Source organism: Protomyctophum bolini, assembly GCF_963924005.1.
Source record: "Protomyctophum bolini genome assembly, chromosome: 24".
In the NCBI taxonomy this organism is placed as follows: Eukaryota; Metazoa; Chordata; class Actinopteri; order Myctophiformes; family Myctophidae; genus Protomyctophum; species Protomyctophum bolini.
In genome coordinates, this window is record NC_137885.1 from 10996947 (window position 1) to 11012478 (window position 15532).

General features: G+C 42.9%; 1 protein-coding gene across 4 annotated transcripts in view; it reads left to right on the forward strand.

Annotated features, from left to right (window-relative positions):
- The first annotated feature begins 917 nt into the window (after nt 1-917).
- map3k2 (mitogen-activated protein kinase kinase kinase 2) overlaps nt 918-15532 on the forward strand; it is a 316607-nt gene continuing 301992 nt past the window's right edge. For all 4 annotated transcript variants that reach the window (XR_013963696.1, XR_013963697.1, XR_013963698.1 and 1 more), the window contains exons 1-13: nt 918-1317; nt 4606-4678; nt 5681-5802; nt 6500-6540; nt 7019-7118; nt 8139-8252; nt 9127-9223; nt 10393-10523; nt 10735-10814; nt 11504-11568; nt 13298-13390; nt 13760-14023; nt 14474-14622. Coding sequence is in view for 1 of the 4 variants with exons in the window: in XM_080758452.1 (XP_080614578.1) it covers nt 4624-4678; nt 5681-5802; nt 6500-6540; nt 7019-7118; nt 8139-8252; nt 9127-9223; nt 10393-10523; nt 10735-10814; nt 11504-11568; nt 13298-13390; nt 13760-14023; nt 14474-14622 (1311 nt within the window). In the remaining 3 variants the exon portion in view is untranslated. The remainder of the gene's footprint in view (nt 1318-4605; nt 4679-5680; nt 5803-6499; nt 6541-7018; nt 7119-8138; nt 8253-9126; nt 9224-10392; nt 10524-10734; nt 10815-11503; nt 11569-13297; nt 13391-13759; nt 14024-14473; nt 14623-15532) is intronic.

Sequence of the window (15532 nt, forward strand, 5' to 3'; positions counted from 1 at the left end):
CATAACAGCAGTTTGAGGACAACACAAAGTCCTGAGACAGTTCTTGCACAGTTATCAGTTAATAAGTAAAAAGAAAATACAATACAAAACACATGACATTAACAGTACATACAAAACATAGTGTATTGTGTAGTGTAGACAAGTTCAGCCTTCAGGTGTGCCTTAATTGAGATTTTGTGACAAGCACATTTTTACACAATTTGTTTGTGGTGTGCCAAGTCTGTCTGTCTATCTGTGTCATATGCTCACAGACATATGATCAGTGTCTCTGTCCTTTTTATGCCCGTGTAGCCCGGGTATGGATCGGAGATCCCTGTCTGTCTCTCAAAGGAGATGTCAAGATAATATTGGAACTGGAACACTGTCATATTGAAGCTTCTTATTGTGGTTGCCCTAACAGGGCCTCTCAACTGTACTTTTTGCAAACTGTTAATAAAGTAATCAATCAATCAGAGTTTATGATCAACCTAAACCCATAAATGCGAGGTCTGCAGCTGTAACATTGGTCATACCAGCCTGTTGATGGTGCAATGAATGAGTATCATAAACCATTCTAGGGATAATATTATTAGCCCTAGTAGAATGGCTGCCTGGCTGTGATCACAACCATTCTAGGGTTGGCTGTAGCTGTAGGCCTAGATCATAAGATTAACACTGAGGATTTTATTGTGTGCTTCCCATTTATAAATGATGATCCAACGTTAATCCACATTCCAATGGTGAGAAGGAGGACATTACTTCAAGAGTATTTATTTATTTCAAGCATATTCCAGGAATTCACATAGTCAATGTGATGTCATGCTGGGGTCAGGTGCAGCATCATCCGTTCCTGTGACATCACAGCCTGTGTGTGTGTGTGTGTGTGTGTATGTTGTTGTGATTTTTGGGGGGGCAGGCCAGGCAGCAGAGACGAGAGAGAGAGCTACGGCGGCCTGTCTGTCTGTGGTGATCATAATGTGCAGCGGATTGCAAGCAGTGTAAACTTTGGTGTGGTGTTTTGTATAATCGGACACGCAACAGTGGTGTGAGATCCATCCCGTGTACCCCGGGGGACGCTGTCCGATCAACGGACCAGGGATCAGTGGCAGTGCGGTGGACGGTGGATCTGTTTCGGAACGTTCGGGCCCTGACGGACTCGTCGCGGCCCAGAGGACTCGAGTGAAGTTCGAGGCGGTCTCCAAAACTTCTCTTCCTCAAACGAGCTCCGCGGGGCCCGCCGGGGCTCCCCGTCTGTCTGCCACCGACCCGGGGACCCCCGGAGCACCCGGGGACCCCCACTGTGGATGAGGAAGTGACACGACCCGCATCTATACCCAGGTAAACTAAACGGCACACGGGTCCAATGCGATGCATGCATGGTGGCTGCGGGGGGAAACTTGTTATTCTTTTAGCTTCAACAGCCAGCGACATGCTAAGCGGCTAACATTAGCCACCGATGAGGCTGACACTGACAGCTCCGCCGTCGCCGTCCGCCACAAGGATGCTACGGTGACGTCACAAACTGAAATTGATTGAATACTGCAGAAAAACAGCACAGGAATGTAGTTCAATCCTATTGTCTTGTTTCCATTGGGGTCGTTCATGTTCAATTCATCTGAGCACGAGAAAACATACGTTTACATTGCCTTTTTTTTTTTTTTACATTGTAATAAAACAAATCACACCTGTGTGAACTGAGTGGTGCACATCCCAGTGTGAACTTTGTGAAATGAGCAGGGTCTTTATAAAAAAATATATTTTTATCTCACCTGATTTATTTTTCTCAGATTGCGTTTTTAGTGAAAACAAGCTAAGCTGCCAACTAAATAATGGAATATTGTGGTTACGTTTGTAATTAGCGGTTCAAACAAAGTTTTGTCAAGGACACTAACTCTGGAGCAGCCTGGGATCGAACAGGGTAAACCTCGCGGTTCCCATCCATCCGCTCTACCCCTGAGCCACTGCCGCCAACACTACAGTGGTAGGGTTTTTCTCCAGGGTGTTTCTTCAGATCACCTGACTGACTGAAACTTGTCACAGTGTTTGCAGTGGGAAGGTCTTTCTCCAGTGTGGAGAGAGATGCCGGTGCACCTGCAGAGCACCTGACCGTGTGAACTGTGAAGTGTTGAAACTCTTTTCACACTCTTTACAGTCGAAAGGTTTTTTCCCCCTTTACTTCTCCCGCCAGGTGCCAGAGCTAAATGTTTGGTAAATTGTCGACGACTGTTAGTTATATTTTGGTTCGTCTGTGTCTCCTTGTTTCAAGGTTGATGGTTACAGAGCAGTTTATTTGCTGACAGGCTTCTGAGGGAATCTGTTCATTCCGCAGCGTTTGGCAGTAGAGGTCGTTGTAGACCTAGAATGCCTGTGATCATTTAATTATACTTCGTAAATTGTCATGTATCATAGGCATAGATACGTCTCACTGAAATCCTGTTCGGGCTTAAAACCGGCGGCCTACGATACGTCCTGTTCACCAATTGACCAGGGAAACACAAAAGTTTGGGTCACACAATTGGCAGGTGCTTTGCGATAGGTGCTGGGTAATTAATCACACCACCTGCCAATTGTGTGACCCAAACTTTTGTGTTTCCCTGGTCAATTGGTGATGACGTCTGCGGTAAACGGGACATATCGTAAAATCAGCCCAGCGATCATTCCGGCCCCCCCTCGCCCGGAGAGAAAGACGCCTGTGTGCATCTCGTGAAAAAGTGGAAATAATTGACTGACTACATGTTTTGTGCAAGAACTTTCACATGGATATAAAACTAGAGGACCATATTTCACTCCACGTCTTTGGAATTATTTAATGGGCGAGTACAAACGGAGCATTTATCACATTTAGGCTGCCGGTTTTAAGCCCGAACAGGATTTCAGTGATACGTATCTATACCTATGATACATGAAATTTTACGAAGTATAATTAAATTATCACAGGCATTCTAAGGTTGTTGTGGACCCTCTTCAAGGAGACCTGAGTCTGGAAATATTGGGGCGCACACTCCTTCCTTCCATCATCATAAATGGACTGTGATATATGGAGATGAGAGTTTAGTAGTTTAGCCATAGTCTTTTGAATAAACAAATCAAATGGTTAAATAAGGTTTTCCTCCTTTTAACATCAAGTGTGCCCGGATCTCCCCTTTGTTCTATAACAAATCAAATAGTTTTAGTCATATTTTAGTAATCTGAAATATTTTAGTCGACTAAATCTACAGTTGATTTTGTCAACGCAAATGTATCCCCACTTATCATTGGGCTGCTTTATTCACTCTGACACTCAGTGACAACTTTGAAGCACTTCCGCATGACGGCGACGTCACATCCTCATCCCTGGATATCATGTACATTCCAGGTCGACACACGGAACTGTGATAAGCTAGCCGTTTAGCCACTTAGCTTCTCCTACGAACTAACTTCGGACGGTCTACCTTGTCGTCGTGTTTGTTGCTTTGCAGCCTCTCGTTCGGACAGTTTCTAAACATTGCGAGGCGTCCCATTCGTCCGATTTAATATCGACGTTGCACAGGGGAAACGTCACTGCGTTGTGTAGGCTAAGTTGCTAACGTTAGCCAAGTTAAGTCATAAACAAGTGCTGCTAAAAGTGGCTAATGTAGCTATTAGAAACTTTGTTGTGTTTCTCTCAGCGTCACCATTGATGCAAACACTGCATTGTTTGTAAAAAGCTATGTGATCATGGTATTGTTGACATATGCGTCATATCATGCAGGTAATAAACATGATACAACTGTGATGAATACTAGCCTGTGATATCCCTCATAAATAACTATATCCATTTAGGTAAATAATGCCAGGGGCCATGCTGATTGACTATAGTTAATCACCCAACATGCTGTTATGCTGGGTTGATCTGTGTCTGAACTGACAGACAGGCACATTAAGAGTGGTTCCTGGAACAACTCTAAATTTAACTCTAAATACTGACAACATAGGTCAGTATCTGGAAAAGATAAAGAAGGGGGGGAAATGCTGGTGTCAGTATCGGCGAGTAGGCTATGTCAGTCTATGCCAGGGGTGCCCACGCTTTTTTGACTTGAGAAGTTGAGAGCTACTTTCAATCTGACTAGCTCAACAAGATCTACCCACCAAATAGTTAAAAATCTTACCTGAGTGGGCTTTAAAATTTGGCACTGGCGTTACATATGAGACAAAGACAAACGCTACTGATGTTTGACTTTGTGTGCAAGTATTGCATTGTGGGTTTGAGCTGACAGGCCCTTTTTGATGTCAGTCAATCAAGTCACCATAATTCAAGTGACAGATGCCAACATTTTGTATTATATATTTTTAGGGGAATGTCTGGTAGATCACGATCTACCTCCCTGGTCTATGCCATTCTGATATGCCATGTCATTTTCATAAATTATTTTGAATGCTTCAGTTGATTTTGCACTATTGTTTTATACTCTAAAGGTCCCCACACGCAGAGCGTGATTTTCGGATTTTTAGCTGCGTTTCTCCATCGGTTTTCCGACAAACGCGTCCAGTGTGCAACCACCTTTACTGTACTAATATTTACATTATTATTTTAATAACTTGTAGCTGCTTTTAACTGATTAATGGAATCATGTGAGGATTTATGATTTGTGTCCACTGGTGTTGCAGGAGAAAGGAGCCCCTTTGATGGGTGAATCCTCTTTCCTGGACTCCTGGGTCAATCAACGTGCCATGATGATGGGTATGTGTTCATTTGAGTGTGTGTTGTGTGCACGTTCATACGTGCATGGATTAAAGTTCTCGATCGCCACGACTTATTTCATTTGGTGTTTGATGTCATTTGGATTCCATAGAAACCATGCATGTCTTTACAGAAGCAAGTTGCGCAGTGAAAATAGAGCTTATATACCCTCTCAATAATATTGTAAGATTGATTGATTGATTGAAATATTGATTGATTAGAGCATTTTAAGTGGTCAAACTAGCAATATGTTCGTAAGCATCTTCCATAATGTCGTCCGATATTTCACACAAATAAAGGTTAAAGCCTCAGTCTGGAATTTCTTCTTTCTAGTATGAGAACAGCAGGGACAATATTAGTAAAACATCATAAGTTTGTGTGAGTGTGTGTTCCTTTCTGTTTCACAAATCGCACTTTGGGACAAACATTTTCAGTCGTGAGATTTTAATCCATGTATGTGTCATCATGTCATGATGTGTGGGTGTGTTTATGATCATTTGACTTTTGGAAAAATAATCCAACATCCTCTATTGTGTGAGAGTGTGAGTTTGTTGTCTCATACTGATACCGAATCATCTCTGACACAAAATCTTCAGAGCCAGGAAAGAACGTAAAAAAGTAATTTTCCTGTACATCTGAGACATTTGCCTGATGCTTCTCTCTGGAGCAAATAATAACAGGCACAGTAGACCTAACATAAATACCGTGGCTCTCTGTTGCAAGATCCATTAAAAAGCATCGTCAGCCATGAAGACTTTGTGTGAGTCCAAACTCGTTTGTTCCTGTCCAGCCATGCTTTAATTAAAGGGATCTTGCATCAGAGTGTCTGGGGATTTATGTTGCGTCTACTGTTAACCACGTGTCCCGTCCTGAAGAGAGCACTGGATTTTAAATAAAATAAAATAATTGACCCGGTGCATCATCATCATCATCATCACCCCTTTCGAGAGGGACGAGAGACCTAACGGAATGTGTCTGATGTTCTTTTGTTTGCTGGCACAGATGAGCAGGAGGCGTTGAATTCGATCATGCAGGATCTGGCTGAACTGCACCGCCACTCCAGTCGTCCTGCCATGTCGCTGTCGGACTTGGGCAAACCCAAGAGCTCCTCGCCCAAAAACCAGGTTGGCCTGGCCTCACTCCGTTGAGATATTTTCCACTGCATGACAACTAAGCGCTATGGAAATGACTGCTAGCATTATTGTTATTCGTTACACACTGACTTGGTTGTCCTGTTTTTATAGGATAAGGTTTGTACAATTAGACACGTGTTGAAGTATTTTGTGATTTTTAGAATAGTTTGCATTGCATAATTCATAATGATAAACCATTACCATATCGGCTGTATTGAAGCGTTGTGTTTTGTTGAGAACGGCTGCTGCAGCCGGTATAACGTTTTCAACATCTTCACAAAAGACTGATGATGGTGGTAAATGGATAGTGCATTGAGAAAATCCCTTATGTCATAACCATTGCACCGCAAGTTCAAGGCTTTATTGTGCAATATAGGAAATGTAGTTTGCAGTAAAGGTAGCACAATAGCAATACATGTTCATCATAATAGTAAAGACAAACTAATGAAACACAACTGCACAATACTCTTTAAAGGGACAATGGAGAGTTTACAGCATGTGGATAAATGACTTGGGACTTTTTGATTTAGTCTGATCCAGTTGAGAATGTGCACTTGAACACACTCAATGTTCAAAAGTACCAGTGCAATTTGATGAATTTAGAAATTGGACCTTGCAGCTGTGTAGACATGATGGGTTGGTACCATGACTGTTTATCTAACAACAAACCATCTCTGTTTTTAAATAGAACGACGTGCGAGTGAAGTTCGAATTTAAAGGGGAAAAGAGGTAAGCCGTCAGCAGCACAGATCTTTCTTTTTTCAAACCATGTAGTCCCTTAAATTACGGTTTTAACGGCTGATAAAGAACAACTAGGCTATATGTATTCCCGTAAATACCATACTTTGTATCCATCCAGACTCCAATTGTCTTAGACTAATGTTAATATATTGCATTCATCTGTACAGAAATATTTACCATATTTCACAAATGCATTTCCTGTGCAGCCCGTTGAGGTTTCCTTGTTGGGGCGAAAATTGAAAATGTTTTCTAAACTTGATTGACTCTCAATTTAGTCATCATTACAGCATCACTGTAATGCAATTTCCTGGATTACACTTTCATTTTAATGTTCCCATTGGCACGAGTCATGCATATTGTGCACAACACTGAATTGATTCTCCTCTGTAAAAATTATCTCTGGACTCTCTCTCTCTCTCTCTCTCTCTCTCTCTCTCTCTCTCTCTCTCTCTCTCTCTCTCTGTAGGATTCTGCAGTTCCCTCGTCCTGTCAAGCTTGATGATCTGAAGGCCAAAGCCAGAGTGGCCTTTGGCCAAACCATGGACCTTCACTACACCAACAACGAGGTAGATTGTGTATTGTAGAGCAGTGGTTCCCAAACCCAGGCATTTTGATGCCTCCTGGTCCAAACGCTCACAACGCGAGGCGTTATGAGCTTGTAGTTCGGCTAAATGTAATGCCTACAATTGCAAGTGCTTGTCAGGGTGAGGGCTCCCCAAATATTATTTTGGGGGGTTGCGGCCTGAAAGGTTTTGGAACCCTTAGTAGTAGCACATGTATTGCTGTGGTATCACCGGAAGGTTTTCCAACCAGATACTGGTTCTAGCATTTACCCATAATAGCCCTTTTTGATTGCACAAGAAAAAAATACATATACCTAGCCCCAAAATAGGAACTGGTGTTTATAACCAGTTTTAGGTATGTTTGTTGTTTTCCACTGACTTAAGAGGAAATGGTTACAGTAGTGTTATTTTCATTACCTCATATTACGCCTATTAGGCAGTCATACCAGCAGTTCCATTTTATTCCATCATCGGTTAAGTGATAAATAATCACAATAGCAGTGCTGCTAGTGCTGCCCCCAAGGTCCTGTTTTGCGTCCAGTCCCAGATATCGAGCAGGTACCAATTACAAAGAACTCTTTGTGAATAGGTAATCTAGACGAGTTCCCGTTTTCTAGGACGTTTTCTAGGACTAAAACTGAAAGGAATTACAGTATACGAAAGACTGAGTAAAACTGATTCATAATTTGTTGTCAAACATCAACACTGGTCTCTCTGTGTCCGTGTCTCCATCTGCATGGATTGTAGTTCTCAGTCACCACGACTCGATTTCAGTCATTTGGATTCCATAGAAGTGTCTTCTGTGAAAGCATGCTGTGCACCGAAAATAGCAGATACACAAGCTCACAACATGTCGCAGGGAGACGTGTTGTGAGCTTGTAGATCTGCTATTTTCGGTCATTTTGTTATTTTAAGATGAAAGAGTATGATCCAACTAGCAATCGCCATCATTACATTTTCAGTCTTGAGATTTTATCTTGCTTTATTCCATGAGTGTCCGTGTCTCCGTCTGTCCCTTGCCAGTTGGTGATTCCTCTGACCACTCAGGATGACCTGGACAAGGCTGTAGAGCTGCTGGACCGCAGCGTTCACATGAAAAGTCTGAAGATCTTGCTGGTGCTGCAGCTCTCCTCGCAGGTCAGGAACCTTTTTTAACGCAATTTATTAGGTTCCAGCCTCAGCACACAGGATCATGTATCGAAATCAGTTCTGCTCTGTTTCAATTCTGCTCTGTTTTTTATTTTTTTTAGTTCACGTTTTTGCAGATATAGCAGATATTTTCAATGAAGATATTTAGTGTAGAGCGAAAACAGAAAGGGGCCTAGTATTGAGCCCTGGTGGACCCTGGGCAACTAAGTATAATATGACACAAAATGCCAGACGCCTGAGGATTAGGACAACATTGGCGTTTTTACATTTCTGTAGCCCGTTGCCTACAAGTCATGTATTACACTTGACATGATTGCCGGCCATTTTCCAAACAAGCGTAGCCGTAGTTTTGTTCTTAGACATTGAAATGCATTTTCCACTTAATTTCAGTACGGATTATGTGTGAAGATCAACATGCAGATACTTGAAATATGCTTGAAATCCAACACGGAACTATAATACAGTGTGTCACATTATGTTGAGAAAAGTTTGACTTCTTCACGGCGATGCGACGTCAACAAGCGATTATCGTCCGATACCACCGATGCATGGCCGATTAAATCTGTAAAGTAGCCTTGCCGAGCCATGGGGCCCATAGGGCAGGAGCCTATCTCCTTTTTCTGTAGCATGAGGCAGCTTGATGTACAAGTACACTCCCTGGACATGACGCTAGTATGCCAATCCAACCCTTGATGCTGAGTGTCAAGCAGGGAGGCACTGGGTCCCCGGCCGGGGATTGAACCCCGACCTCCCAGTCTCAGGGCGGACACTCTATTAAATATTGTGCATAAGCAGAAAATGTCATGTAGATTGTAGCAGGTTGTGAAAGGTTTCTTTCTTCTGTGTTGTCGGACCCGTGTAGACCACCTCCTCTCCCATGGACCTGTTGCCGTCCAATGAAGACCTGGACAACACGGGCTTCAGCGTCGCAGACAAGAAGAGCATGCTGGCTTTGATAGGTAATGCATTATGCCTGGTTGCGTCGTGTTGTACCCTCATTTTCATCCGAGGGGGGTCAAAAATGTCTTTCTTTCTTTGGTCATGGAACCTACATATGACTGTCATTTAACCCATTTAGGCCTGACGTCGAAATTAAAAAAATGTCTTCAAAATGTCTTATGTTTCTGTATCAGTGGTGATCAATATTTCATGTCAAGGACCCCCAAAAATGATATGTAATTGGCCGCCGCCCCCCCCCCCATCTGAAAATATGTTGTTCCAGGGATCTCCCCAGAAGCAAAGATTTGAGTTAAAATGTTCACTCTGAAAGAATATATATTCAAAGATTTGAGGCACATTTTCACGATTTTTCAAAAATAGCAGACCTACAATTTCATAGCTTGTAGATCTGCTATTTTTCAATAGCTAAAGTATAACGTAATACTTTAAAACACCAAAAGGGGTTCCCACCCAAAATGTGAGATATTTTATGTATTCTTAGGTACTTTGCAGTGTATCATGGATGTACTGATTTGTAGTGTATGTTGTAGCAAAGATGTGATAATAATAATAATCTTTATACAATATGCGACTTATCATACAAAGAAATGCAGCTCAAAAGTGCTTTACAGCTCTAATAGTTAAATAAAAAAGTAATAATTGCGTAGCAAGGACAAAAACATGTAAGACAAGGACGACCTGGTTAACTCCTTTTCTACCAGGTCCGTATACACGTATACTCTGTGTATATAATGGTTGAGCCCTGCGGCTTTTAACATTGGTCCGGTTGCTATGGCAACGCCCCGTCCACCACCAGCTATGGGACGTAAATTCTGATCACCGTTTAAATCGGTTACAACTTAAGCAGGATTTTCAAACCTCCATAAGTCGGAATCCAGGAGAGCTGTCCTTGGTGGATCTTCTGCCATCCAAATTTCGGATTTAATTTGTGACTTTGTGCTGCGTCGCTCCCGACATGTAAATGCTTCTGGCGACAGGTAGGGAGTGTGTGCTTGTGCTAATGATACTAAAGTGTGTGTGTGGGGGGGCGGGCAAACTCCTTCTCTTAAAGTGGCCGGCATAGGTTAACTTAATTTATGCTAACAGCTAGCAGCAGAGAAATAATTAAAGAATAAAATAAATCAGAAAAGTAAAGAAGTTTCTTTCCTGGAACCCGTGTCCTTCCCAGGCTCTCATTCTACAGACCGCAGCTCCCCTCCGCCTGGCTACATTCCCGACGCCCTCCAGCAGGTGGCGCGCAACGGTTCCTTCACCAGCATCTACAGCGAGGGGGAGTTCATCCCCGAGAGCATGGACCAGGTACCGCGTGTGTGTGTGTGTGTGTGTGTGTGTGTGTGTGTGTGTGTGTGTGTGTGTGTGTGTGTGTGTGTGTGTGTGTGTGTGTGTGTGTGTGTGTGTGTGTGTGTGTGTGTGTGTGTGTGTGTGCATGTGTGCGTGCATGTGTGTGTGCGTGCATGCTTTTATTACTGGGTTTTATTTTGGGTTAACAACTTCTATTGTCTTTCTCCAGATGCTGGACCCGCTGTCCATGAGCAGTCCAGAGAACTCTGCGTCGGGAAGCTGTCCTTCCTTAGACAGCCCTCTGGACAGGTCAGACAAACAAACCATATATCGGCCATTATTTGACTTTTGTTCTAAAACACCTTTGACCTGTAGACCCTATTTTAGGCATCGGCGAACCCTTTCAAAAGTTAAAAAAAATGTAAAATGAAAAAGAAAATACTTTTAATACAAGTTCTTCTATATCTACTATTTTTGAAAATCTGGTTAGAAAACCTGGACTCGGACTCTCCAAAATCTGAATCTGCATCAGACCATCAAATCTGTCATCAGTTGTTGGGCTCACCAGCTCTATGTTTATTTATGGGAGTTGTGGTATAAACATGGCAAGCTGTATCGGTGACACTAGATGTTGCACATTAATATGACATGCAGTGAGAAATAACAAAAAAATGATAGTTCCCCCACAGTGGGGTTAACGATGGAGTTTTCTTTTTGTAGCTTTTGCTTTACATCATATCACCTGAGAAGCCTGTATAATGTTGTGTTATGTCCCTTGTGTGATTTGTTAAGGTTTTGTTAGGGTGCTAAAGGTCTTTACACAACGGGGGCGAATTTAATTTGTGACGTGAATAATTCGCTTTAAGAATATCGCCTTTTCTCAGTCATGTTTTCAAATCGATTTGGCCAGGCGACTGACTACCTGGCCTCGCCTTATTGTAGATTTGCCAGTGTGTAATGACCTTAAGGCTTTTCTGTTGTTTGTGACCCATGCACAGTGACTACCCCAAGTCCAGAATGCCCAGGGCGCAGAGCTACCCAGACAACCACCAAGACTTTCCAGGTAAGGTGTAGCTGTCTGTCTGTCTATGTGGTGAAACTGAGCTTTGTTGCAGTGTAATTGGCTGACTCTTTCCAGTTGTCACTTGCAGTAAAAACACAAAATACAATTTAAGTCTTAAATATACTCAAAACACATTATGTAGGTGTTGCTGCTAATGCAAACAATAAAAAAGAATCATCATCCGATTCCTGCCCAGGACAGACATTGACTGCCAGTATAAAATGTATGATAAAAAAATAATAATAATACAAATACAACATCTTTTTGAGTGGTGCAACCACTCCAAGGAACAGCAATGTCCGTGTTCACCTACTGTATGTGACTATGTGTTCACCTATGTGACTGTGTTCACCTATGTGACTGTGTTAACCTATGAGCAACAGTATGACTATGAGTACCACTAGGGGCGCTGTTGTGCCAGAAATGGAGAGAGAGAGATAGTGCTGCACTGTTGCCTGCTAATGAGAGAGAGAGAGAGAATGAGAGGGGGGGGGGAGAGGGGAGTTGCACCACTCAGTTCACAGCATTTCATTTTTTATAATTAATAAAATGAGTAGCACTAGGTGTCACATTCCTTCATGGCTTTATCAGTCAGAAACACAATACACATTGAAAGACTTCAGAGGCTGTCTACAGTCCATATATAGAGGGTTTATTAATGTAGTTTAAATGTATTTAATGCAATCAGATAGGACTTTTCTGTTTGGATGTATGGGCTGTCAAGGCCAGAAAGTAGTTTTTTGCCACTCAGTAGGCATTCCTGCATAACTTCCAGGTATGATGATGATGTTGCATAACATTAATTACGCATAATCGCATATCCTCCATTGTTTATTCAAATATAGGAACGTCTTCTAGGATCTTGTTGTGTGCAGTGATGATCTCAATGAGGGGAAAGAATAAACTACAGGCATACGAATGCGCGTTCCACACTAACTTGCGTGAGAGGGTACAATGGTGCTCCCGATGAGTTTGTAAGTCTGTGTTGGAGACTGCAAGAAAGTAATCACGGTCAGCTTTAGAATGGACTTCTCACGAGACCTAACTAAGGGCGGTGCACTTTGGCGGCGGTGGTGGTTTCCCTCGTTGCCAGAAACATGCACAAAATGTCATCATCATCGTCCTTGGATGACGGGGAGGGTGTGCTCGATGCATTGCTAGACAGGTTTTTAATGTGACCTCCCAATGTACGGGGACAGGTGTATACACTGTATATACATATATATATATATATATATCTTTGTCATTCCAGTTTGATGCGGTCAGAAATAATCTGCATCTGGGATCGAGAAATGACGATGACCGAAGGCATATTGCCAAAACGTGATGTAGATCGAAAGACTAGATTTGGGAGTTTGGACAAGAAAATAAAAACTTTCAAAGATGTTTATCTCTGCTGTCGTGAAGAAACCGCCTAACTCCAAAATGTAATTTTTTCAGGAAAAGAAAAATATTCATTTTTCAGGAAATGAAGAAAACCTTATATTTTTAAAGCAAAGCAATACTGCCTCAGCAAAGTTGGTATTGTGAGGTTACTTTTCATTGGTTCGATTTCTTGTTAACAGCAACAACACAGACGTAAAGTGTGTTTAAGAGCATTGATTGATGGAGAAAAAAAAGGGTGAAAAAAAGCAACGATATGCTAGAATACTCCATTGAAGACATCCGTCACAACAACGCCCTAGTGTTGTTGTTTGTTCACCCTATTCTCTGTCCTCCCGACCTGCAGAGTACGACATCCCAGTGTTTGAGAAGTCGGGTAAGGGTGGAACGTACCCGCGGCGCTACGGCATTCCCTTTGGCCTGCAGGACTACAGTGATGGTGAGTCTGCTCACCGTCTGCTGTTTGGATGTATATTATAATGGGCTGTCAATGGCAATGCCGCCCTGCCATTAACTTAATGGCAAGATGGCCTCGGTCTGCATAAGGTCTATAGAACAAAGGGTTCCCAAATCCCCCTCCCCACCCCCCAGGGTGTAGTCATTAACTTTAGTTTGACTCTCTTCCACAGACACATTTTGTGAAAATAACCTCACCAAGGCCTCACTCTGCGGGGCCGACGGCAACGAAATTCCTTCTAGATTTAACCCTTATATGTTACTTGCTATATTATGTCTGCAGCAAATATCTAAAAATGACACGGATGCTAGTATCCAGGCTTATATAAATGGCCTCTCCTCTCCTCCCCAGGTCGGAAGACGTTCCCGCGCGCGCGGAGGACCCAGGTGCACGGCCTGCGCTCCCCGGTGAGCTTCAGTCCAACGGGGGAGCAGTCGCCCAGCACCAGCAGCGGCAGCAGCGTGTTCACCCCCGACCTGGAGGAGGCCCCGGGCCCCGCTCCCGCCCGCCGGCCGCGGCGGGGCAGCGACAACGTCGAGGCCATCAGCCCCCAGCCGGCGCCCGGCGCGACCACCCCTACCCTCTCCGTCATGGACATCAGCCCCCCCAGCCGTTGTGAGTCCCCCCCCCCCTTATCTGCTATTATCTCAATAGCTTAAAGTTTAAAATAATGGTTAAAGTGGTTAAGCTAAGGTGACACAGATGCGTTCCTGGTCAGGGTAGTTGACGATTAACTGTCACACAAATAATTGCGAGTATGAAGTTATTTTCAATCTCTCGTGATGAACTACTATTACGTTTTCCTGTTTGACCCGAGAAAGGAAATGCGTCTACAAATCAAACTCTTTCAGAATGTGTGGGATTTGTGAAATTGTGAATATAAAAATGCACAAGCACAAACAAACTGGATTACATAAGTGGCTTTACCGTGTAAAGAGTTACGACGTTCCAGTGATGATTCATTTAGGAAGCAAAGCCTCCAAAAAAACATATATATATAGTTGATGGATGTTGTGCCGGGCAGCGCTCTCATCGTGGTTCCAATGTTCTCCTCTCCTCGACCAGCCCCTCGGGCGCCCACCAACTGGCGTCTGGGCAAGCTGCTGGGCCAGGGAGCCTTTGGCCGGGTCTTCCTCTGCTACGACGCCGACACCGGCCGGGAACTGGCTGTGAAGCAGGTCCAGTTTGACCCCGAGAGCCCCGAGACCAGCAAGGTGAGAGAACGGAGGCGTAATTTCAGAAAGACAGCGTTGTATAAGCCTCAACCTGTTGGTCGGGACCCCTAGGGGGGTGTGCACATGATACAGACAATTTAATACTTTTAAGACCTTTTTAGAATACCAAAAAATAATTGAAATTAAAAAAAGAACATTACTGCATCAAAAGTAATCAGACAACCATACAATGAAAACAAATATTGGCCAAATTGACAAATAATATAAGAAAGAGGCAAACATTTTGATAATAGCCGATCTACAAGCTCACAACGCCTCGCAATGCAAGGTGTTGTGAGCTTGTACATACTTCTATTTTCACAATATTTATCTGTGGAGTCAAACTAATTGTAATGCCACAACTCCTACAATTCAATTGTAAGTTCAAATATGATTCTTCTGTGGTGTCACTGGCTGAAAAAGTTGAGAACCCTTGGTATAAGCAACTTCAATTTGAAACAAGTTGTATCCCAATATGGGGCAATTAGTTTGTACGAGCAACACAGTAACGTACAAGCACAAAGGTTACAAGGTAAAAACAAAGGTAATTTATTTTGTTTTATTTAAAAGTCGTGCTGTCGAGGTGATGAATGATTTAGAATGTAGTTTTGCAAACATAACGACGCCCTGCTAAGACATGTCCAGGAGAGGCCTAAATGCTTGCAGCTGCAGGGGATTGGTTGGTTACAAAAAGGTCTCTTTGTTTAACTGCTGTAATCTTGGAACAGCATTTTGACAATCTTGTTCAGGGTGTTTAATACCAGCAGATGAAAGAAAAGCTCCTTAGACTCGACAATAAAAGATTGATCAAAAATGGATGATGGGATTAACAGACTTGAAACAACCTTTATTCCAGACAAGTAGCATACTACAACAACAACAACAACAACAAGATACTCGCCAGGAGCTA